This window comes from Heliangelus exortis, chromosome 11 (genome assembly GCF_036169615.1).
Source record: "Heliangelus exortis chromosome 11, bHelExo1.hap1, whole genome shotgun sequence".
NCBI lineage: Eukaryota > Metazoa > Chordata > Aves > Apodiformes > Trochilidae > Heliangelus > Heliangelus exortis.
This window is the reverse complement of record NC_092432.1, coordinates 3,890,345-3,915,666: the sequence shown is the minus strand read 5'-3', so window position 1 is coordinate 3,915,666 and position 25,322 is coordinate 3,890,345. Positions and strand designations below refer to the sequence as shown.

At 42.3% G+C, this 25,322-nt stretch overlaps 1 protein-coding gene across 2 annotated transcripts in view; it reads right to left on the bottom strand.

Annotated features, from left to right (window-relative positions):
* Positions 1-23,571, bottom strand: part of IGF1R (insulin like growth factor 1 receptor) — a 178,664-nt gene extending 155,093 nt beyond the window's left edge. The window contains exon 1 of one of the 2 annotated variants that reach the window (XM_071754248.1): positions 23,449-23,571. In XM_071754248.1, coding sequence (XP_071610349.1) covers positions 23,449-23,542 — 94 coding nt within the window. In that variant the 5' untranslated portion in view covers positions 23,543-23,571. The remainder of the gene's footprint in view (positions 1-23,448) is intronic. The other variant, XM_071754249.1, reaches the window with a different exon arrangement.
* Positions 23,572-25,322: the final 1,751 nt, after the last annotated feature.

Below are 25,322 nucleotides of genomic sequence, written 5' to 3'. Positions count from 1 at the left end.
AAAGAAGAATTCTGGCTGATGACAGCATCCTAATCTCAACTAATGTAAGTTGAAAAATTGGTTTGGATCAGGTTAAGAAAAAGGAACTAAACATATGATAAAGCCCCACTGGCAGATTTAAAAGGAGCCTCTTTTCTACACAGCTGCAATTGCTTGGAAGAGAAGCAGAAGGACACATCAGTGGAAACAGAGAGGGAATAGTCTGAAAATGTTCCACTCATAGAGATGATAAACAAGGAAAGGTAAAACATGACCTTCACCTCTCTCTTCATCCTTACTGCTAAGTATTATGCTTGTTTTAAGAAAACCATCAGGACTGTCAGACAGCCCTGAAGAAGAAAAATCATCCAGGAGTTCTTATTGAGTCATCAGCGAACAGAGAGGTCCTGCAGACCATGGCCTGGTCTTAAACTGAGTTTGTTTCCTTAGTTTTACTCCAAGACTTGGAAGGCGAAGGTAAAAAAGACTGAGAAGGAACAGATTAACAACTGCAATTTCCCTTTGAGTGCTTGGAAAGTTTCAGCACAGCTTCACCATCTGCAGACACAGGGGGGGAAATTACTGCAGAAGCCTAAGGATTCTTTAATTGCATGCTATGCAAAGAAGAAATTAAATGTGGAGTTCACAGAAATCAGTGGTTGGAGAGATTGCTTATGACACTTTACATTAACACAGGATTCCACCACCCACTGAGCTCTTGGTTTTGCCTTCGTAGTGACACTATGAATGAAATATATATTTTAGTGTCTTTAATGTACTTACACAACCTCCCACAAAATTTCTGTACTCTCTAAGCTCACCTATCCTGTATGTGTCACATCAATCACTAGATCTCTTCCCAGGGAAGTCAGCTTCTGTATTACCTCCTGGGATGTCAGAACCAGTAACAAAGAGGGAACTAAATCTACAGCACATGATTCAAGCTCTCTCCCTAACCACTGAGCTATTCCTCCTCATTGAATACACTACATCAACTGCTTTACATTTACCAACATTTTATCAAGTTACCTCCTTCTGCATGAGGAGGGAAGGGACAGATAAAAGGCACCCCACAATCCAGAAAACATCAACCATTTTAGCTCTTGCTAAGCAAATCCATAATTACATTTTAACTTCTGTATTTCCAGCACTAGCAAAACACTGCCATCTTTGGTTTGCAAGACATGAAAGCGAATACTCAAAACCCAAACAAAAAACAACTGTTTCCATTTGAGTACAGCGTTGAGAACCTTTATGTTTACACACTGAAAGCCCAGGGAAAAGAGCTTGGGGTTTTTCTTCACTTAATTAAAAGTTAAGCTTTGGAGGACAAAGCTAGACCACAATGATCTTCTAAACTCTCATGGGACTGGGGATTATATTGCAATGTAGATTCTAATTTCTGAGAAATGCAGTCTACTATCACTAATTTACCTTGTGTCACTGCAAGCTGCCTTTTAGAGAACACTTCTCTCCCAGATTTGGAAGGAAAAAGGGGTGTCACAAGAGGACAATCAAATTTGGCTCAAATACCCTAAAAAGTGACCGGATTCCCTTTCTCCACACATGTTCTCCTTGTCTCCCACAGCACTCCACAAAATACACACATCCTACTTTAATTTTCTCTTCCACCACTCTACTAACTATATATTCCCAAACCAAGGTCCACTGTGTAACCAAGCTGACCAGTACAAAACATTCACAAAAATAACACACAGAAAGGCTACAACCCACATCACAAACTCAAACTGGCTCTGCCTTTTTGCTCTTGCAATTTCAGCTGTCATTGGCTAAAGATAACTCTGGCATTGCTGCTTTCCATGAACTTCTTCCAACCTCCCCTTAAGTTTACACACACACAAAAAAAAAACTCAGAATAAATCACATTTCAGTCCCTCACCTCACTTGCTTTCTCTCTGCCAACATTTTACTTCGAATGTCAACAGGAACAGCAGCTTAGCAAAAATGGAGCCAGCAAAATGAACTGAATCCTTTTAATAATATTGATTGATGCTTTCCCTACAGAGCTCACCAGAGCAAGTGGGTCTAAATTTAGCCCAGCTCACGTGAAAGCATCCTCATGACAAAGTCATCCTCAAATTAATCCTCTCTCACCAAGGCTGCACTGACCCAGCACATCCCTCAGGGGCTCCTCTGAAGCCACATCTGTTATCTCCCTACCACTCAAACAGCCTCACATGAGCGGGTGGCTCAGCTGGCATGGCCTTCTGGTCATCCTCATGGGTATCCAGGGTAAAAATGGAGGAAGGTGTTGGAAAGCTGGTAATATTCAAGTGGCTGAGGTTGCATGATCACCCCAGAACCCTTGGATACCACATCAAGAAAAAGCAGCACCAAACTTAACTCTGATTTGTAGCATTCAGGTTATGGACAATGCCTGAATGATTCTCTGCCACTCAACCAAAGAAGAAGAAAAAAAAGAAAAGACAAAAAGGTAACAGAAGACCAAACCTACAATTAACTCCTCCCCCACTGATGTCGAACACCAAAAGCCATTATTTGAGCACCAGTTGGATCTGAACAGTCGAACCTCCAGGAGATTTCAGGATATTTGCAGGAAGGGAAAGCTGCCTGAAACATCAACTGAATTCACCCATAAGCTACACTGCAACACTTCAGGAGTCCCAGAATGGCCAAGTTTACCAGTTTATGAGAAAATTGCTGAAGTCCAACAAGCAGAACTGCAGAAGAAATAAGGAATTACCCTGCATTATCCCTTTTCTGACAGCACCACAAAATCAGAGCATTCCATTCCATACACCCTACATTAAGACAGAAGCAAGTAGGTGGCACCTTACCACCAATAACCATGAGAGTTAAACTTTTTTTTGACTGTCCTAATGTTTCAGCCCTATCCCAGTAGCTTCAGTCTAATGCCTGCTAAAGCAAAAATGGAAGACTGAAATTACAAGCTGTTTATAACACTGAATTTATGTTTCACAATCTGTGATGACAATAGAGCTTAGCAGAAATTGTGTCTCCTGGGGACTGTCGTTCTCCACCTTTCAAAAAGGAAAAAAAAAAAAAGTTGTGTAGTTGTGTGCATGCTTTTATTTATTTATTTTTAAAATAAATTGTCCACACATCCAAGTGACTCAGCAACTGGCTGTCAGAAACCTATGGGACATACACTTCAGTAGCCTGGATAATCAGCCAATTCTTCCAGAATGAAAATTCATCATGTGGCTGGGTGCAGCAACTCACATTTCGAGTGACTTTACTATGCTTTTAGCTGCCTGCTGAGCTGCCATCCTCCAGTAATCTAGGAAACCTGTCTCTCTTTAAAGTTTATTTTGAAGGTCTGGGTTTTTTTCTTTGTTGTTTTTGATGTTTTGTTTGTTTGCTTGCTTGTTTTTTCCTGTTTTTCTTTGTTTATTTGTTTTCTAATTTTTGGTTGGGTTGTGTTTTTTTGGTTCTGGTTTGTTTTGTTTTGTTTTTTAAATGTCTGGCCAACCAAGCCAGATCAGTCAGGCTTCATTAGAAGCAAGTTGACAAACCAGTATGATAACATATAATTGCACCCATAATGGTCAGGAAAGGAATTAAGAAAGGGACATCAGGAAGTTGTACTTAAATCCACAGAAAAATTAGAAAGTCTGATGCAATTACCCTCAACAATAGGCAACACACAGCCCTACTGTCCTGTGCTCTCTCTCTTCTGATGAAACACAGAAATCCTACATTTTTAACAAACTGTACTAAGATTTCAATTAATCCATTATTTTCACCTCTAAAGAGATTTAAGACAGTGTAAAATAAAATAAAATCTAATTGCACCAAAGGAAAAGACAGTGGCATCCAACTTCATTTAACAGAATAGGGAGCTCTCCCACCTCTCCCTTCACATGGCAGCCATTCAGCTGAAGATCACAAAAGTCATGCTGGAACCTGCTTTTTCAGAGCAGTTAAAATATGACCAACTTGCAATCCCCAAGAAGGGTTTTAAAGGTATTGCATTATATATATGCAGGTGCTGTGGGGCTTTCCAGTCATGAGCTAACGAGACTGAAAAAAAGAACCTTTTTCACCTAATACAAGGTAAAACAAGGTAGGTTGGCACCAGACACAAGGTGAACAGCCCTTCAGGTCTTATCAGCCAAAAGCAGTTGCACCAGCGCACAATTTCAAGCAAATAAAAACCAAAGTGGGCTATACCAGTAGGGATTCTTATGTGGCCTCACTTTTTGGGCCAACTGCATGCTTTGGATTCACTTCTGGTATCACAAACATGGCCCAGCCAAGGAAATTTTCCTCTAGACTAGAACAGCAGCATTCCCACGGGGTATTGTCTCAGAGGATACCCAGGAAAACAAAAGAACACTTCTGTAAAGAACACTTCCCACAAACCAAGCATGCACACAGGTGAGAAACAAGCAGAGAAACAGGGTTAAGAAGCACAGAAAAGGAGTCCTCCCTTTTAGGCAGAATCAACGACCAGCACTCAAGTTTTCATTTCTCTGAATATAAATAAAAGCTTCCACAAGCTAAACCAAAAGATGAGTAATGTATTTACTTAGTACTGACATCTCTATTCAATTCTACAGCTCTGCATTTACTAAGAACAATACAAAATTAGGTATCTGATGGAAAGAAGGGACTGTTACATGGGGCATTTTTTTTTACATGTTTCTAGAGTGGATATCTACAAAGGGAAATATCCAAAACAAGATTTTTACACTTTTAATGTTAACTTATTCATTCACTAGGCAAAGTAGAACTAAACATGCTTTACTAGGTCTAACCTGAGCCAATTCTTAAAAAGCACAATTCTTAGAGGGATCATTGTCTTTAAAGAACAAATCCTTGCAAAAGTTGTTTTTCATCTATGCAGCTGGGGGCATAGATTTGGGTTTTCGTAACTGCAACAGACCTTCTCACCCACCATGAGTGGAATCTTCCCTGGATACTTGTGGAGTGGGCTACTCTTGGCAGAAGTTGTTTAGCCCTAGAACCACAACCTGCTGAGCAAGTGTTTTTTCAGTAAAGTGCTCTTTGCTAACAAGTGTGTGCTCCTAAATATTTAAATTACTATATAACTAATATATATATAACTATATATATATATAACTAAGATGCCTATATAAGGCATCTTTCCTTAGATAAATTAAAAATTATTTCAAACAGCAAATTTTATCCACTGCAACAAGAGGAGCTAGACATAAAAAGGGAAGAGAAAATACATGAACCCTGCAATATACTCTTAAATACAGTCCTTAGTTTTGTTACATTCTGAAACTCTTTCATCATGAGTAACAACACAGCCATTTTGTATTGTGCAAGACAGACAAAAAAAACATTACCTCATCTTCATCTCTCAAACAGAGGGACCATCAGCAGAAATCACTCTGCACATCTCTTCACAAGAAGAAAGGTGTTATACAGACAGAAGCTGCTCACAGGACTTAAAAAAATTAGGCTACATGACTGCATCACAGAAAATCTCTCTCTGCATCCAGACTACATCCAACAAAGCTTTGTCAAGACTGGTTCCTTCGGGCACAAGAAAGGCTTCACCAAACCCTAAAATCACCCCAGAACTGATCACAGCATCCTGCATCCCCTCTAAAATTATCCCAGAACTGATCACAGCATCCTGCATTCCCCAATATACAGTAAGATCAGCTGTCAATAATAATATAAGGAAGAACTTAATGTCCACTGCAAAGGATGGGCCACTACAGCCACTCCAAAAAAAGTTCTTCTGCTTGTAGTTAGGATTTGCAACATGAAGTGACACAAACCAAAAAGCTCCTGCCAACACAAACTGCACCTACAGGGTGGGTGTTCAGTGGCAGAACTCCATTGGGTAACAGTGCCACACACACAGCTACAAACAGCTCCACTGCAAAGCTTTAAACAAAGTCTGAGTGACAAAGGAAGACATAAATTAACAGAACATTAAAGAAAAAATTAAAAACAGTGTCGGTAAAAAACACCTGAACAGGAAGACACAAAAAAAAAACCTCTTTTCCAACAGTTAGCTTGAAAGCAAAAGCATCTGGAGAGCTGAGCTGACGGACAGTCCTTGGCCTCACCTCCCTTGTCTGACAGCCCTGTTGGCCTCTCACTGCTGTTGGGAAAGAAAACCACGGTATTTGTGCAAGGCTGGTTGGTTCCATGTTAAGAAAACACATCTGAGCAGGCTGTGCTTTGCTTTACCACATGCCAGCTTCATTCAACTTCAGAAACCAGGACTTAGCCTCCTTATTTCCTCCACAGTTAACCAGCAATTTAGAACACAAAGAGAAAGTCCTGAATTCCCAAACCACCCCCTGTAGGAGAAAGGTCACACAGAGTCTTTAAACTGAAAATTTTCTAGTCTGCTTTGGGAAAGGCAACCACTCAAGGAAAGGAGTCCTCCAGTGACAGGAATGACCACATTGTGTAGCACCACAACCACAGTCATCTCTGGTGTCCTCTGGGAACAATAAAAGATGATGGGATGACTTTTCCCCATCTTCCTCTTCCCTTTCTTCAGACCTACTCTTACCCTAACAAAAGGAGAGTAGGTAGTGAACTAACAGCTCCAGTGAGCTCCAGATTTACCCAGACCAATCCAAAGGATGACATTTTATCTGAAAGGAAAGGCTGGTGAAAAAGGAAGTAAAGAAGAAGGTACCCAGCAAAGAACAAAAAGCAGATCTGAGCCAAGAGCCAGCTGAAAGACTGCACCAAAATCTACAAATGAAGTTTAAAACGTCAGAGTTGGTAACCCTGCTGCCAAGGAATTATTTACCACATGAGGATCAATATTACAATACACACAGAGATATGTATTTTTATCTCAACCTCTATTTGACCCAGTAGGAGCTACAGATGTTTTCTCACACTAATACACATTCTTCAAGGAGATGAGAAGAAAAAAAGTTGGAAGGTTTCAGGTTCTGTCTCCTTTCAGCCCATTTCCACAGAGTGGTACCTAAACTATCTTGAGACACAGTTCAGAACAGATCTGAGTACCTGAGTACCTGGTCAGTAAGGCAAAACACCTCAGGATCACATTGGTTTGTGCTAAAAGTCAAACCCTGATACTGCTGTCAGTCCTTTTAAAGTCCTTGCCCTTCACTGAATCAAAAGCAAAGTGTTTTAAAAATTCCACTGGAAGGACTGAACAAGTGCCTAAACCTCCAAGATCTGTTCTATAGCCTTGAGCAAGTCTGATAGGCAATAAACTTTTCTCCTTACTGGCTGCTTTTAAGTTTATAGGGTTTTGTGTGTTGATTTGTTTTTGTTTTTTAAAGGCCATTACTACCAGACCTACTGCAAATTTGGAAACTGCAGAGCAGAAACCAAGATGCAATAGGGGGCAATGAAGAGAGGAAGAAGAGGTTTGATTTTCAGGCAATCAACATGAAAAATCTTTACTTCAGTGAACTGGCAAATAAGCAATTTTGGGTGGTTTAGACATCTTGTGTTACCACCTGAAATATAACCAAACTAAAGGGAAAAGGGTTAATTATGTCTCTTGTGCTCCAGAGTATTTCAGCCAGGTACCCATTATGTTCTTCTGAAGGGCAAGTTGTTCTTTTATTTATTGTTTAAAATACAAACATAAACACAAAGTGTCCAGAGCTAAGGTGGCAATTACCTGTTTCACTAAAACACAGAAACAGAGCTGCAGGCTTGCTGATGCTATAAAGCATCTAAACCTCCTCAGGTTCTCTGACTTTTTTTTCCCCCCCCCCTCACTCTTCTCCAATACAGATCAGAAAACAAACTTAGACATCTGACATCCAGGAGAACATCCTGCTGATTAAGAAAAAACAAGAGCAGATTACTCTTGAGAGGATACAAAGCACCACTTCCTAACGCCTTCTACTTTGTCAGCACAACAGGCTTCTTGTCATTTCAAAGGGAAACTGGTCATATTGATTTTTCCAAAACACAAGTATTATAAAAATATTATGCATTTAATTGGTTTAACAAAGTGCTTTTGCACTGAGACACATCAACACAGATCCTCCAAGACAAGGTATATGGTAGCAAGGAGTGGCTTGGAGCATCTGAAGAGCCTGCAAGCGACAGCTTTGAGAACTGCCACCACCACTCCTAATAAAGCTCTCCCGAAGCTCCCAGAATCCTCAAAACTGAGACCCATCTCTTAAGTGTGGCAAAACACTTACCTCTGAGTTCACAACACACTGAAGGAACATGGTACTTCTAAGAAAACTGGTGTCCTTTCCACATATCACCAAATTTCAACCACGCTACTGGGAGCTCTGTGTTCGCTCAACTTTTTCTAAAGGAAAGTTCTTTGCAATTTGTTTCTCTGGTTGTTGCAAATCCAGACCAACTGAATCTGTTTTTCTGAACGTGAAAGACACACACCTGGCATGTCAAGAAGCCTGCAAGACTTTTTTTCCTAGTTTGTTTATAAATTTGAAAATCAAACTATTCTCAGGCAGCAAGATCAAGCATCTCTTTTTCTCCCCTCATCTCAGCTTTCTACAGTCCTGACTGTGGTAACATTGGGAAAAGTTTGTATACACTTTCCAATGGGAAAAAACTATTTGTCCTCCTACTTTATTCCTGTTTCAACACAGCATATCTGAGTGTATATCCGTGACAAGTTTCAACAGTTCAAAGGCCATCTGAACAGTCGTAAAACAAAACAGAGATTGTTATTTTGCTTTCCAAATTACCACTTCAGAAAAAAATCTTTGAAATCAGAATTTTGTGAAGGACACAATAAACAAAGGAAAAGGGACAGCCTTAGCTCACACCTCCTCCTATTCCTCCAGGGAATTAAACCCAGTTTTCTCTTCCTGAACTTTAAGGTTTCTTTATAGCTTGTTTCCAAATATAACTCAGAACAGTATATATCCTCTCTTCAACTTCTTCCAACAAACCCCCTTTCAGCAGAATTTACTCTCACATATGCAATGTGGGCAGAGCCCAGAAACATTAACTTAATAGTTCCTAGCAAAAACAAATAAAAAATTTTGCTAGCTGTAAGTTCTAGAAGGGAAACAGAGACATCTTAAATCTCACCTCCACTTTATCACGTTGCCAGTAACTATCTGTCAAAAGAGCATTAATCCCATTTTATCACAAGAAAAGAACAAAGCTGCAAAGTAACCAGATCAGGAATTCATCAAAAGATAATCACCACCACTAACAGAGGTAGGTGAGACTTTCTCCATCATGCAACACTGCTCTCCCTACATCCCCTCCCCACGCAGTCTGATGTTCACGCTGCAGAAGAGGGAGACTTTCACAGTAAATAATACCTGGGAGCAAAAGGATTTCAAGATAAAATCTTCTGAGCCAAGTGAGAGAAACACGGGTCAAGCAAAAGAGATCTCCAGTCCTGAGGAGACTAATGAAAAGATTTATCTTTTAAGTCCTACCAGTAACCACTCAAAAAACCTCTCCCCCCTCACCTTGCCAAGGAGGCTGTTTCAGTGCCCAGATGCCCATCCCTGCAGGTACCTCAGCCCATCCCACCCTCTCCACAGCCTCCATGGCAGACACACACCTGTTCTCACTTAGAACATTTCTGTCCTAACACCCAGGGCAGCACTGATTTACTTCAGAGTCACTTCCACATTCCACCCTCAAACTCCCCTCCAAGAAGTCATCAGTCACTCTCAGCTTTCACACTTCAGTAATTTTGGAATCAACAGGAAATGGAGATCAATTGTGATTGTACTAACTCAATAATGACTCATCACTCAACTCCCCTTGCTCTCCAAATTGATCTGTGAAGAGACATGATAGCAAGGCCCAATTAAAAATAGCAAGTCTGGCTGGCACACAATTAACACTCACTTGTCCATCAGATTTGCCATGGATTGTACCATTTCCAGGCATCCTGAGAAATCACATCACACCCATCTTTCTTGTTTCCCTGTCAGCCTCCAAACACAGTGACAATTTGGCTTTATGTTAACCAGGAAAAACATTCACTAAATAAAATTTGTTGTATAATACACTCATGACACCATTTCTTTAACAGCTGTCACTCGACTTTGAACATGCCTCAAGAAGAGTTAACCCAGCCCACCAGTGCCCTTAGGTAGTGACAATCAATCTTCTTTATGAGAACACTCTCAAATCATTACATTTCTCCTTATATAACCTCCAAGCCCCCTCCCAAAAAAAAAAAAAAAAAAAAAAAATCTGCATGAAATTATAAGTCAATAAAAACCAATTATTTCATTTACAAAAATAGAAAATAGTTTTCTATAAACCACTTAAATGCATTCTTCCAAAAATAAACTTAATTGCAAATCCAGCATGAAATTATAACAGCATGTATTAGGGCAAATGCCGACTGTAATTTAAATAAAATAAAAATAGTAAGCCTATAATTTACACAAAAAAGTTTGGACCAGTGAATTTACGGTTCAGTTCCCTCCTGGAGCCAGCCTTTGTTGAAATGCTAAGGTATCTTTTACATTCAACAGCTACTTCTGCAAGTGTCTCATTTCAATTTACTCAAATGGTTCAGTTCAAAGAGTAATTAATTCCAAATTATAAAGGACTCGTGCATAGAAACCTCTGCACCAGTTAAGAGGATCTATTAGCTGTGAACTTCTGAGAAACAATGGCAAAATACTTCTGTTGATGGTGTGGTTGGTTTTTTTTCAGTCGTGCCTGTCAATGATTCTTTTAAGTTTGTATTAAGTCTCAAAATGCACATCTTTTGCGTTTCAATTAAAATTCCATTTTCCATCCAAACACATGCACAAAAAACACAAATGAGAAGTATCCTACCAGAAATCATTTGCCATTTGTCACTTAAAAATGTGAAAATTAGGACTCTGAGGTATCCAAGGCATCTAATTATTTACATGGACATGCAGAGACAGCGAATTCTATTCACTGGCCAAAAAGCCTGTATTTTCAAAGGCTCTATTTGTGAATCAAGGTGTTCCAACAGCTGTCAGCCAACAAAAAATCCAACTAAAAATAAGCAAAATGAGATTAAAATTGTCTATTTAAAGCAGGCTCTTGGTGCAAGCTGTTTTAAGTCACTATGAAAGCCACTCACACTCCACCTCAATAAAAGAAAAAAATTATAACACGCTGGTACTGCTCTGAGGCCTTCATACTAAGGAAGAAATAAATTTTGAAGGGCAAATTGGACCAAAAGTCTCATTTCCACCAGAAGGTTGTGAAGCTACATAGCACTGCAGTGCCCAGTGGAGGCATCAGTGTTGGTTTTCATTCTGTAAATCTATGACACATTCACCAAGCACTCAGCCCACTTCTGCTGAAGCATGTCTGCACTAAACAAACAAACTCCCCATATTTCAATAAAAATACTTCAGCTGCTTTGAGAAGACAACTGGATGACAATGCAGTGATCCTCATCTACAGATCCAGAGCCATTCTGGGAAGAAGCCCCTGACAGAAAAGGGTGGGCAATGGTGCTCCTTGAAGCTGATGCAGAGACTCAACCAGGTACCCAAAACTCCCTGACCCAAAGGCAAATTTCTGCTGCCAGCCCCAGAGTCCTGTGTGATGCACAGAAAAGTCACCAAGCCCACCTCTCACAGGACCTACAGCAAACTGCTCCTTAGAGAACTGTGCTAAAGCAACCACTTGCTTTGCTTGTCCTTCTCCTTGTTCTCCACTACACAACCCCTCAGATACTCACTGAACCCTTCCATGAGAGTTCAATTCACAAGTTCAACCAGCTAAAAGGAAAAGTAAATTCTGAACATCCCAGCAGCATCCCACAGCCTAAGTTCATCATTTTCTGGGCACAAAGTCAGCCTTGAAGTCATGTATTTTTCAACCAAGGCATCAAGGAACCAAGTTGAGATAATTAGCTGCATATTGATGGAGAGGCAGAACAGAGGGGGACATTCCCAACCAGGGTATGCAGACATCTTCCTCCCTCCCCGTGCAAAAATCTCTGGACATGATAATGATACCCTCAAGTCCCTTTGCTCTTTGCTTTTCCCTCACCCACTTCCTCCTGTTAAACAGGATTTACATCTTCTCATCTCACCTGATCTGGGGGAAGCTGCCAAGGGTGTTAGAAGCTGAACTCAAGGCATGAGACACCATGAGCACTGACAGTCATCCTGAGGTCAGAAGAGTATTTTGAAACAGCAGTAAACAAGAAACACTGAACAGCCACACACATGTCTGTGAGCAGCTGCTGCCCAGGAAGGCAGAGAAGGAATGGGGAACATCACAGCCCATCCCCATAGAGAGGCCAAACCACACTCAAACAACCTCAATTCTAACAGCAGGTGACACCAGGTAATCTTAAGAGCTGTCAGTGAAGATCTGGGGTTTATTTTTAGTGCAATATTCTATCTCCCTATCAGCCAGCTCATTCCAACACCCTCGTCCCTTATCCTTCTGCTAAGAGTACAATCTTCAGACACCTGACAAGGCACAGCTTCTCAGGGAAAGAGTCTTCACCTGGGTGACACAGCCACATCTGAAGTCACGTCAGTGTTCTGCAAACAACATTCTTTAACCACACCTGAAGAACAGTATTTCTCTGAGTTTTACAAACGGGGGGAGAAATACAAATGCCTGGGGGAGGAATACAATTTCTTCCCAACCCTTGCATACTGTCAGCTTCTGAAGCACGAGATGTGATCACTCTCTATTTTAGCATGCATGACTGCTAATGTTGTTGCTCACAAAAATTATCCAGTCCCTTTTTAAAACCCAGTCATAGTATTTAACTTCAGGCTTTTCTACCCAAATGGTGCATGAACAGAGAGGTAAATGCACCGGTAACATCTTACTACACTTTACTTGTTGTTCACTAAAACCAATAAAATTTAATTGAGACCCTTGGCTCTCAATTTATACTTGTCAGATCAGTATTTAAACAAACCCAAATCTGGAAAGAAAAACACATGTGAACACAACTGTGTGGCATTACGATGCAACATCTGATTCCTGCATTCCAGTTCTCTCAAACACTGCAATGTCTCATGGATAACTTTAAAAATAAAGTCGCTGATAACAACTACAAAAACACAAAGAAAATCCTCAGGCACTGTGGGTCTAGCCAGTGGGATGTGTAATTCTTGTCTTCACACTATCACTTTCTTTCATGAAAAATACTGGAAATATCTTTTTGCCAGGTTAACCAACTTTGACTTCAATCTTGCTGACATTCCTTAAGTACAGCTGAATAATTCCATTCATGTGCAAATTGTGCAGTAAGCCATGAGTAGCAGCACTTGCAGAGACTCCCTCACAGAGATGAGTATTTCACTCCGCCCAACTCAAATCTGCCACGACATATCTGAAATGATACAAGGCCCAACAATTTACAGAAGGCATCTTTTCAGCCTCGATATTTTGTCTTTTCTTTTACTTCACGGGGTATTTTTAAATATTAAAGAGATGACAGAATCAAGAACCGAGATCGCATCTGTTGCCATCACAATTTAACCACAGCCCATGTATTTATACAGTGGAATCTCCAAAATAACACTGCATCTGTTAAGATGACAGTGTTTTTCCATGGGCTGTGCTGTGTTACAGCAGAGTTACTCCAAAGCTCTTGCTTTTGAAGTGCTGATTGCGATCCACCCCGAATTCTTTTTGTAATCTTCCTCAAATGCGTTGAATTGTAAAGCTGTTGTTGCTCCCTATGGCTTGGGAACAACAAAACCCTTACACATCCCATCAGTGGGCATTTGGCACTACAGCCTCACCACTAATGCAGCGATGTTTATTGAAACAATGAACTACCAAAAGAGACACAAAAAACACAAACCACCTAAAACCAGATGTCCATCCCACATGTGTTTCTGCTGGAGTCCAGATTCACCACCGCAGACACACACACACACTCAATTGCACTTCTCTCCTTATTTCTCTAGGATAACAACTGAATCTACTTGAAAGGACTTTTGTTCATGCACTGGTGATGCTGGCCACATTTTAAAACCACAACCCAGCAAAGCACAGACAAGCTCGAGGTTTAAATGGGACTCTCAGAACCCAATTAAAGGATTAAATACACAGTACATCTCTTGTTGAGACACGGTATCAATAAAAATATTGGTCCAGGTAGTCAAACTAATCCAATGTGACAAAAGAAACCCAAACATTTTATTAGAGCCCAGACAAAAAGGGAAACTGCAATCAAAACCTTCAGTCACTCCCAGACAGAAGCCAGGCAGGCTCAAGCCAATCTGAAACCAAGCCAAGCATGAAGATTTGACCAAATATGATTTTCTTAAACCCCATTTTTGCTCTTTTGTACAGTGACAACCACACAGACTCAACGTCCATCATAGGTGTAGCCACTGGAAGAGCTGGAAGGGAATAGCAACACACCTTACTGAAACAAAACCTCCACATCCAAGGTGCATGAGAGCAATAGGATCAACAGACCCTTCCCCTCTCCACACAGATAACCAAACATTCTATAGGTTTGCAACACTTCTTCCCCCAATCTTGGTACCTTTCAGGCCCGAGGAAGAGGAGCAAAGTACACACAGTAACAGCAACTTATATGGACCTCTTAACACAGCTGGATGTTCACTCCCTCCGTACTTCCCAGGAGACATGATATATGCAAGGGACCAATAAAATGTATAGTCATGTAAAAAAAAAAAAAAAAAAAAAAAAAGCCTCAGCCACAATAAGACACTAAACCGAAAGATCTTAACTGCAATCAATACAGAACCACAAGCTGCTTCCATCTGCTGGGGATACAGAACAACAGGAGAGAAGCAGCAGCTAAAAATCCCATCTTGGCAGCCAGTGTCCACCACAATTCCAGTGGGCTCCCCCCTCCATCCCGATGGGTCTGTCAATTCTAAACCATCCTCATAATTTTTTTTTTCCAGTGTTAAGAAAGGCAGAGCCACCTGAAAGCTTAACAAGAACAATCCACACTATTTAACTCCATCACTATTTTGGAGAACAAACCAAATCCCCAGTGGGATACATGAAATTTGACTAGAGAAGACAACAGTAACAATTTAACTGCAAAGCCCCAGGAGAAAGCAACAAAACCACAATAAAGTGATTTCTGCACTGGCAAGGAGCACAGGGGACAGGACAAACAAGGTACTTCCATTGCAATTTCAGCTCTTAACACTACGGCCAAACGCTGCTCTAGGATCAGCTGAGCAGTGCAAAGAGGTGTTTGTCCCTCCAGTGGCAGTGCCAGTGCCTTTGCTCCTCCTGCAATGTGCTTTTAAAGCCTTTCAAGGTAGACTCTGCCCTCACACAGATGGACCCAAGGGGATGTCACAAGAGCAGCAGGGAAGCAAAGTGTACTATTTGTGAAAGGACAAAACACGGGGATGACTCCAGACTGAAGCCAATGCAAATAACGAGGAAACCACTCCAGTGATATCCAGGGATAAAGCCCTTCTGAAGTCCAAGCCAATTCTCTTTTAAAAGTTGGGTTATAGACTGTTCAGAGGAGCAGCTGCACCAAACCTTTCTCCAAAACACTGCACCTCTTTCAGCAACTCTTAAGGTTTAACCATGCAGCTCTCCAAGACCTTCCACTTTCAGAAAAGCTTGGTTTTGAGGGCTGCTGTATCACACATCATTTTAGGGTTTTTTTTCTATACTATAAACTACTTCTGGAGCTTGCTTCTCAAATATAATGAGTTGCTTGTCTACCAAATCAGGAAAACCAGCACTGAGTCAATTAGTGTTTGGGGAAGCTGGTTTTTGCATCCAAAAGATCTGGATTTCTCTTTCCTCACCAATAACCCTTTCCAAACACAACAGTTCAGCTCTTGCAAAGTTCTCCTGTGCATAATCATCAGCCAGACTTCAAGCTGAATCCCAAGATGTAAACCAGATACAGCATCCCACTAAATTGGAGGGAAAACCTCCTACCACACCTTGCTAAAACAATTCTTACTAACCCAGAGCAATGCTGAGGAAAAATGAGTAAATAAGACAACGTGATGCTGTCCCTAAGCTCCCCAGGACACAGGGACTAGCAGAGCCTTTCAGCTGCTGTGCTTGCACAAGTTTCATCCCATAAATACTCCCCACATTTCAGCAGAAATGTGCATGTCGCTAAACACAAAGTGAACACCTTGGTCCTCCCTGCCACTTCATCTCATCTGTCTTACCCAGGAACTGCCACTACAACACAGTCTGAAGATACTGATGTACTCTGTGCTTGAGAATCACACGTTCAGCTGCAGCTACCTACTGTATTCCAGTAGTAACAAATGGAAGAGATACTTCAAAGAGCACATTATCCCAGCTCTAATTTATGCATGCTCCCTCTTACCATCAAGCCATTTATTTTAAATCTGTCAGATATACTTGCAATGTAGCATCATGAATAATTTAAAAAGTAATCTGTATAAACCAAGTTTATAAACTTAACAGCAGGTACAGTGCCTTTCATTCAAGCTGACTGCTCTCTGATAAAGTACAAGGGATCTTTGACTACTTCAACATGTACTTATTTCATGTGTTATAAACTTCAAAAATTCTTCTTTCCTGCTTCATATCAAACCCATTGCTATTTGAACAGTATTTTATAAGTAGCTGAGTTATATGTGTAGTGTACTAATTTGTTAACTGTTAATACTGAAGGAGAAAACTATAAAGCTTTTGGAAACAACCAGTAAAAAGCTCATCACCCACTCAACAGCAGAAAAAAACCCACCCATGTAAAGTTTACTTCTGTCATTAACTCTGATATTCTTGCATTTGCCTCATGTCACAGACTGACACTGCTCCCCCTCCACAGGGAGAAGGGATGTTCAGCAAAAAACTCCCAAAAAAAGAGTTAAGAGAAAGTGTTTTGATCGGAGCTGATGCTCACACTTCCAAGTAAACAGAGCTATCTTTACAGCATGTAATGGCACCAATAAGAGGTTTGCAGATAACACCCTGCCTGCTCACAGCACTGCTTCAATAATACATGCCTGGCTGGCAACACATTGCAAACAAACTCATTAGGTCACTGGACTTGCCCAAAACACACATCTTCATGAACTAAATATTCACAACAGCAGAACACATGCCTTTTTTTTTTTTTTTTTTTTTTGGCTCCTACACTGATGCACATACATGTGCAGTTCACCTATTTCCTGCTTTAAAAGTTTCTTAGTTGTTTTATGTACACTTCTTGTTTAAGCCCACAGCATAGCATCAAGTTCTTAAAACACAACCTGGTTAGCATCTCAGTGATCATCTTAACATAAATTACAGCTCCAAGTCGTTAGTACAATGACTCTGTGTTGCTACAAAAGCAGGCATTTGCTGTTCTACTGAAGTATTTACTAAGTGGATTTGTTCCTCTAGAGGAATAATCATCTTAGTACTTTATTGGGGTGCAAGATTTCTTCTCACCTGGTAGGTAAAAGATGACAGACTGCTGGAGAAACCTTATTGGGGAGTCAGCAAAACACAGAGGCTCATTTCTGCTCATAGCATCAAGTTTACCAAGAAATTAATGGAGTAACAGGAGAGCTACAAGTCTGGATATTTCCAAATTAATAAATACATAAAATTACATTACATTAAAGCTTACAAGCCATATGCAAATCAATCTGTAAATAATAATTTTGCTGTTCAGCATATTTTAAATAGTCTTGTGCCACAGCAGCAAATTCTTGAGGAGATCAACACTGAAGAAGTTAATTGGTGTCTTGAAAGATATCCTAAGGGAACTGCTCACATTTAACATTTGCAAAGGTTAAAAAGAAAAACTTCCAGTGATAAATGCAAGTTAAACCTTCAGAAACACCACCAGGCTAGCATCAGGTTTGGCAGAATTCATGTCCTCAATTAATGAACAAGCCAAACTAACAACAAACTTATTTAGAAAAAACAAGCCCTGCCTGAAGAAACTAAAGGAGTTGGTAGTACAGCTCTGTTTGCAGAGCACAGAAATGCAAGATTGAACACTGTATGTTGCTAATGATTTGCCAGTCCTTAAAGTTTGTCTCAGACAGATCTGGACACAAAAAAGACAAATATAGTACTACAGAAACCAGTCCAGATTGTACCTGTCATGACTTGGCTAAGAGGGGAAAAAAATAACCCAAGAAAACCACACATAAGACAGCCTGGCTAACAACCTCAAATGTGTCTTCATCAACTACTGTTTGTGGAGTTCTGCTTTTGTACAATAAAAAAAATTTGAAACTATTCTTAAGTGGCTTTCATAAATCTTAAAAACTACTCCAACTAAACTACACAAAGAAGCTGTCTATACAATTTACAGTGATAGAAAAATTATACATGTCAAATATATCAAAATAGTAAAACAGTATTTCTACCTTTCAAACACATCATTGCATTGCTGAAGTCTTTCTGAACACAGAACTCTTAAAAGCAGCATGTTCCTTTACCACCTTAAGCCTGAAAACCTTAAAAGCTCAATTTTGTCTGAAACAAACTGAAACTACTAATCTCAAGGCAGTTACTCAAACTGCAGCTTTTTTCAAAATTCACTAACTTACACAATAGTTTTCAATAATCAACTTCAGTTCAACCATTCCTGTGTGCACTCACACATAGAAATAAAAAAAACAGCTGCTACTTGATAACATCACAAAGTACTTGCAATGTGAAAACTTGACACTAAAATCCAATATATTTAATTTCATAAGCAAATGACTAAAGAACTTTTTTAGAAAGTTGACATTGCTTCTCAGTCATCACCTTTTCAAGAAAGTAAAATAATGCTCATAAAAGTTTATTGATTTAACAGCACCTAACCTAAAGAAATACTGTGAATTTTATAAGAATAATTTAATTCAGTACATTTTGTAAGTTATAAACTTTAGAGCCATTACAGATAATGAGCTAGCAAAGTTGTTTTCTGTGTGGGAACATGAAGTTAACATCCACTGTGAGAAAAGCAGATTTCCTGCATGTATTATTTCCTTTCTCTCTGAAAGTTCAGGACCATAAACAAACTTCTCCACAATGAAGTCTGCAGTAGCTCACAATTGGCACAGATGGATTATACACAAATATAATTAATCATTTAACAAAACTGCCTCCTCTGGTCTCACCACGTTAATAGTTCCAGTGATCACTGGTAAAATCTACCTCAGAGTAAAAATTAAAAAAAAAAAAAAAATACAGAGAAGGAAAAAAGCTTCAGTTAAACATGAATTTAATTTTTTTCTTTAAAGCTAATTGTTAAAGCCCTGAAATGTAATTTAATTTGTAAAGTTAGATGCTTAAAAAAAAAAAAATCTCTTCACAGAAGATACTCTCCTCCAAGATTTTCTTAGTAAATGCCAGTTTAGCAGAAAATTAAATAGGATCTGAAACAACTTTTCCCAAGGTAACATATACAGACAGAAATTAATTATTTATCAATGAAGACAGATTCAAAAATCATCACATGGAAATTCCTCAACACTAGATTTTGTTTATTTCCAGATCAAAACAGCTCCAGTCATTTGAGTTGTGCTTTAACAAGACTCTAGAATTAGGTTGAAGGAATAAATGGTCAGGAAAAGCTTACATAAAAATTCACACAATAGCTCATCAAATCTGAGCAATTTCCCTACTAAAGCAAATAAATCCTGCCTTCTGTTGTACTTCAGTTAAACTAATTGATGTCTTCACACTCTCTGCAGCCTCTTCCTTTCCTCACTTCTCACAACATACTTGACAACCAAGTTTAATTTCCTTCCCTTCACATACAGAGGAGCATTTCTCTCAAAAATTGCTTCAGCAACGAAACTTCTAACACACATCTTCTTTCCACACCCATTCCTCTGCTTTCTCACATTCCAACACATTTTGCCTGATATTAGCTAAGTCACCACCATTTCCTAACCCTTTTAGTTTGAGTCAGTCACACAAGCCTTTGCTCCAGTTTGCTTTGGAAGGACAATCTAACACAAGCAAAAAAGTCCAAGCACTGCCTGGCTCACTGCTCCTTCCCATGGACTCCACTCACCATCACTCCCTAAACTCTCTCCTCTTGCTGGGGAGCTCAGTCACAACCAGCTCTTTAAACACTTCGGCATTTTCTAGTCACAACCTCAAGCAGGGAAAGACTTAACCAACTCCCCTGTAACAACACTCACTACCCACTGAGCTGCACAGGAAAATGCTGATGTGACAGCCAGGTGTGTGTAAGGCTGGCACTCAGGAGGTCATGAGGGTTTTTACTAAGCAACCTGGGAGAGAGATTAAACATCCAGGATGAGCTACTGTTTAGTAACATCAGAAACATAAAATATACCCCAGATAGGCAAACAAAAGCTCAGAGCTAACATGGGCAGATCCATCAAGATATCTATCAGCCTGAAGTATTACCAGACCTAAAGCCATTATTTTCACTCTAAATGTTTAACCCACTCCTTTCTAGAGATTCCCTTTGTACGTGTCCACAGGGGTGAAATTCAAAACCCCCATCATGCACAAGGTAGGAAAGGAAGAAAACAGAGTTTATGCTTCAGCCTAAACCCACCCCTAGGATGAAACAGTCTCCAACAGTTGTAGCTTTACACATCAAATGCAGTGTCATGCCAGCACATACTTTATCCTGATGAAGGGTCTTTTTATTTTTCTGCCATTCTAACAAAATCCCAGGAAATTCTCAGCATTTTTAATGACTGCTTTTGAATCAGAAGATTCCCACTGGAGCTACCTGCATTTTAAAGAGCTTTCTGTCATATAACCATGAACAGATTTGATATAATTTAGCATTAAAGGGATGGGTCTCTCCCCTCCTGTTGTAACTCCTTTGTATTCCTATTTAGGAATGCCTTGCTTGTTTGACCGAAAATGGAAGTGCCTTTTAGCTATGACACAGTATATATGAAAAACAAATAAAAATTAAGATTAATCTTCCTTCCACTATTGTGGGGAGAGAGAAGAATATGAAGAGATGCAAAACATCTGCTCTGGAGATATTTTTCCCCCTAACAGCAAAATTCTTTCAGCAATAACTCATGAAAACAAAGGCTATTAAAGCTGTAAACTACAAAGGTGATCGATTACAGGCAGTATTCAGCTACAACAAGTTTTTTCATCATATCTTCCCATATTTAAACGCCCAGGTATTCTTTAGAAGACATTTCATTTAAGAAGTTCTTAATTGGGTCATTTTAGCCAAGTGGCAACTGCAAACACTTGAGAGGACTGGAAGCTAAAATCCTAACATACTGTTCTTGCCTTATTTTATTGCCAGAGCTGGGTATTTTTATTTGAAGGCATTTTGTAACAGGTAAGGGGGGGGAAAAAAAAAAGGGGGGGGGGGAAAAGCGTACATCCCAGCAATTTAAGGATACACAAGACCTCCCCCTTCTCTCCTGTTCTTTCTCCAGACTACTCAGTCAGTCCTTTGTAAACCCTTCCCTGAAGAAGGGCACTGAGGGCTTTGTTTTTAAACTTTATCTTCCCTCTTGAAAAAGGCTCTAGCCAGTAAGTTCAGCTCGGGGAAGGCTGCAGCTCTCCAGCCCTAGCTGGCCCTGACGCTGTAAAGCAGAAGCCTAAGCCGGGCCTTAATTTGCAAGGAGTTAATTGGCATTCACTGGCTAATGAAACACGATATTACTCAACGTGCATTACAGACTCCATCTATGCGCTTCTTGCTCGCTTTTTTTTTTTTTTTGTGTGTGTATTTAGCCTCATTGTCAGTGCATCCAAAGAACCTCCCTTCCTTTTCAACCTGAAACTACTACTACTTTTAGCAAAGCCCTTCCAGCTCACGGATTTTCTTCCCTTCACGCTGAAAATGGAGAAAATTCATCTCTCCGTTCTTTCCCCTTAACAGCGCCTATCTTTTTGAAAATGAGAGGCACACATCAACGCCGAAAAACACACAGCAGAAGAAATTCAAGCACCAAGATGCAGTGAAGAAACATCCCTGTTTCTGCAGACGCCCAAGGAGAAAGCAGCAGTTTTTAAAATGGTTGGGCTCCAAGGCACATTTACCATCTCCCTGTCTACAGGGACACTCCAGAAAACAAGGGGAGGCTAATTTCATGCAAGAGATCCTCAGGTCCGGCGTGAGCCCGACATACCAGAAGAAAACCGATCAGCACCGGGATTAATATGGTGATGATTGCAGCCTAATCAATTGCAGCGCCAACCATTCCCTGCCCCCTTTATTTCCCCCTGCGCCCGAAGGGGGCGGGCACTGCAATATAATCACAGGTTTGAAACGCACAAAAACAAAGTCAGGGCTTTTGCAACTCCCCAACGAGACAGACCGACAGACAGACAGACAGACAGACGGGGCGATCGGCAGACGATTAAGCGGCAGGAGGGGATCCAGGCACCTCCTCCCTGCGCGGGGGGCCCGGCTGCTGCCTGCGCGGCCGCGCACAATGAACCACGTTTTCCCTCGGAAGCAGCTCGCACGCTGCCCAAGGCAACTGCACAAACCTTAACGCTAGATACAACACAGCTGCTTTAACAAGAGAAAAAAAAAAAAAATCTGAAAAGTCACCTTTAAGAATACAGCCCATCCGGCCATCAAGGCTTTCTGTTTATGCGCAAACGTAAAGCACCAACCTAGAAATTAATTTTTAAAAAGCGACAACAAAAAACAACCCAGCAGCAGCGAGACTGTGACCTTTAGATTGCGGGATGCCACCGTAATTCTGCACACCGAGCAGAGTAAGTGAAACCCTTCCTCGGCAATAAAGCGGCAATAAAAGGCAAGGCGCTTATTTCCAGGAAATCTTCACTCACTCACTATGGCAGGTTATTGCATACAGCTTCTAAATATTGACAAAGATCGAGCTCGTTCCATGCGGGGAAAGAAAGCACAGTTCTTCCCAGCCTGCAAGTGTTTACTACGCAGCTCGCAGCCCTGGCTGCAGAGGTCTAAACACTGCACCGGGCTCCGGAGCGAGGTTAGGAGTAGTACGCGGGTCAGGTGGGGAACACACAAAGGAGGGGAAGGATGGGCACCACGACCCCCTCCTGCGGGCTGGGGGCTGCGGCTCTGCCGTGTGTAAACCCGGCCATCCACCCCCGGGGAAGGAGGGGATGGAGGGGAGACGTGCAGCCCGGGGTTGATAAACGTGTAGCGCGTAACAGGAGGAAAACACGCACATCCCCGCGGGCAGGGGCGAAACCCGCGCAGCGCGGCGGGAAACGGTGAGCGCCCCGGGAGCCCCTCACATACACACCCTACACAAATGGAGTTCCTCACACACACACCCCCACACGCACAGGGAGCCCCTCACACACACAGGGAGCCTCTCGCCGACCCCTCACACACACCCCGGCAGCCCCTCACACACGACACCCCACACAAATGGAGCTCCTCACAGGCACCTCCTCACACACCTCGGGAACCCCGCACACGCACAGCCCTCCCCACACGCAGGGAGCCCCTCACACACATTCACGCAGAGTTCCCCCCTCACACACACCCCCAGACACAAACACACAGGCAGCCGACGCCCTCACACCCCCCTCACGGGCAGCCCCTCGTGTCCGCACCGGGAGCCCCTCGGCGGCTGCCTCACACGCCCCAGGGCCCCTTTGCCGCCGACCACCACCACCCCCCCGGCCGACACGCACTGTACTCACTTTCCCCATTTGTTGGCCACAGACAAAGTGCGGCGAAGACGAGCAGAAACCCCCAGACGACGGCGAGGGACCCTCCTCCAGCGCCAGACTTCATTCCTCTTTTTTTAATTGGACAAATTTCCTCTTTCCGAAAATTAAAAAAAAAAAAAGTCCAATATTGTTCTCTTTCTTTTCTCCCCTCCGTCCTCTAAAAATAACGAAGGAGGCAAAAGGCGGACGAGAAGCGGGGCAGGATAAATAAATCCACGTTGCCTCAAGAAATGAAAAAAAAAAAAAAAAAAAAAGAGAAGAGACCCTTCGGACTGGCAAACCGGAGGGGTTTTGAGGTCCCTGGGTGTTGATCTTCCGGAGCAACCACACCAAAAATACACAGATATTCAAGATGTATTAACGGCAACAACAACAAGGCATGAAAGCCCCGGGGCGACGCTGTCTCCGGGGCGGCGGGGCGGGCTCCGGGGCGGGGGGCGCCACCGTCTCCCCTCAGCGCTGGCTGCAGTGGTACATCGTGCACAGGAGTCGCAAACATGAGGCACATCGGGGCTGGCAGTCTGCATCTTCAACCTCCATTTTCAAACACCGCACACGGAGGCAGCGCGCACACACACAGAGACAGAAAAAAAAAAAAAAATTGGAAGAAAAAAAAAGGGAGGGCTGAGGAGGGGTGGGGGGGAGGGCGACCCAGACAATCTTATTACAAAACAACAACAGCTCCTCCGTCCCTCAGCGCGGGGACGGGGCTGCCCTGGCGGTATCCCCCCGGCTCCTCTCCCCGCTCAGCGAGGAGGGGGGAGGAAAAAAAATCACACACAAGAAAAAAACAAAACCAAAAACCAATAAAAAAAACCACCCCACGCACAACCACCACCCACAACAACAACAACCCAAGTCCAGCTGGCTGCAGAGCCTCGAAATGCGGAATTCGGAACGAAAATGAATTAAAAAGGCTTCCCTCCTACTCCTCCTCTTCCTCTCGTCGGCGCCGCTGCCACAGGCTCCTTCTCAAAAAAAAAAAAAAAAAAAAAAAAAAGGAAAAAAATCCAGGACACACACACAAAGCAGCAGCAGGGCGAGCGGAGCAGCTCAGCACCCCGCCTCCTCCCCCCGCAGCTCTCCTCCTCGCATCCCTCCGAGCCGCCTTGCCATCGCGCCGGGGGCGGGAAAGGAGGGGGGGGGGGGGGGCGGCGAGGGAGGGGGGGAAGGCCGACGCCGCCGACGACAACAACAACAACAACAAAAACCACCCAGCGAATTTGTAAATCCTTTTCCTTTTTTTTTTTTTTTTTTTTTTTTTTTTTTTTTTTTTTTTTTTCCTCCCCTTTTCTTCCCTCCTCCTCCTCTGGGTGTGCGCGCGCTGCAAACCTTCCCCTCACGCTGCCCAGCCCAAGGAAGGGGGAGGGGGAGCCGGGAAGAGGTGTGCGTGTGTGTGTGCGTGTGTGCAAGCCGGGGGTTGGGGAGGGAGGTGGGGGTTGAGGGGGGGGGTGGCAGTGGGGACGAGGAAGGCGATCCGGTTTGCTGAAGGTCAAAGCCCAGGAGCTTGTTGCGAAGGGTCTGTAATTCCTCCGGGGAGGGAAGGGGGGGTGGTATGTGTCTGTGCGTGTGTGTGGCGGGGGAAGGGTCTTGCTGCTCCTCCCTATTACTTCGCCGCTCGCTTGCAGCGCTGGGCTCCCGCGTCTCTCCCCCGCACCCTCGCCCCCCTTCCCACCCCCACACCCCCCTCCCCAAACCCTCCCCCTCCTCCTCCTTTATCCGCCTCCTTCTCCTCCTCCGCGCTGGCTCCCTTTAGCACGACGGAGGCTGAACGCTGGTAAACAACAGCCCCGCCGCCACCGCTTCTCCTCTGCGGCCGCACGGGGACGGGGCTCGCTCCCGCC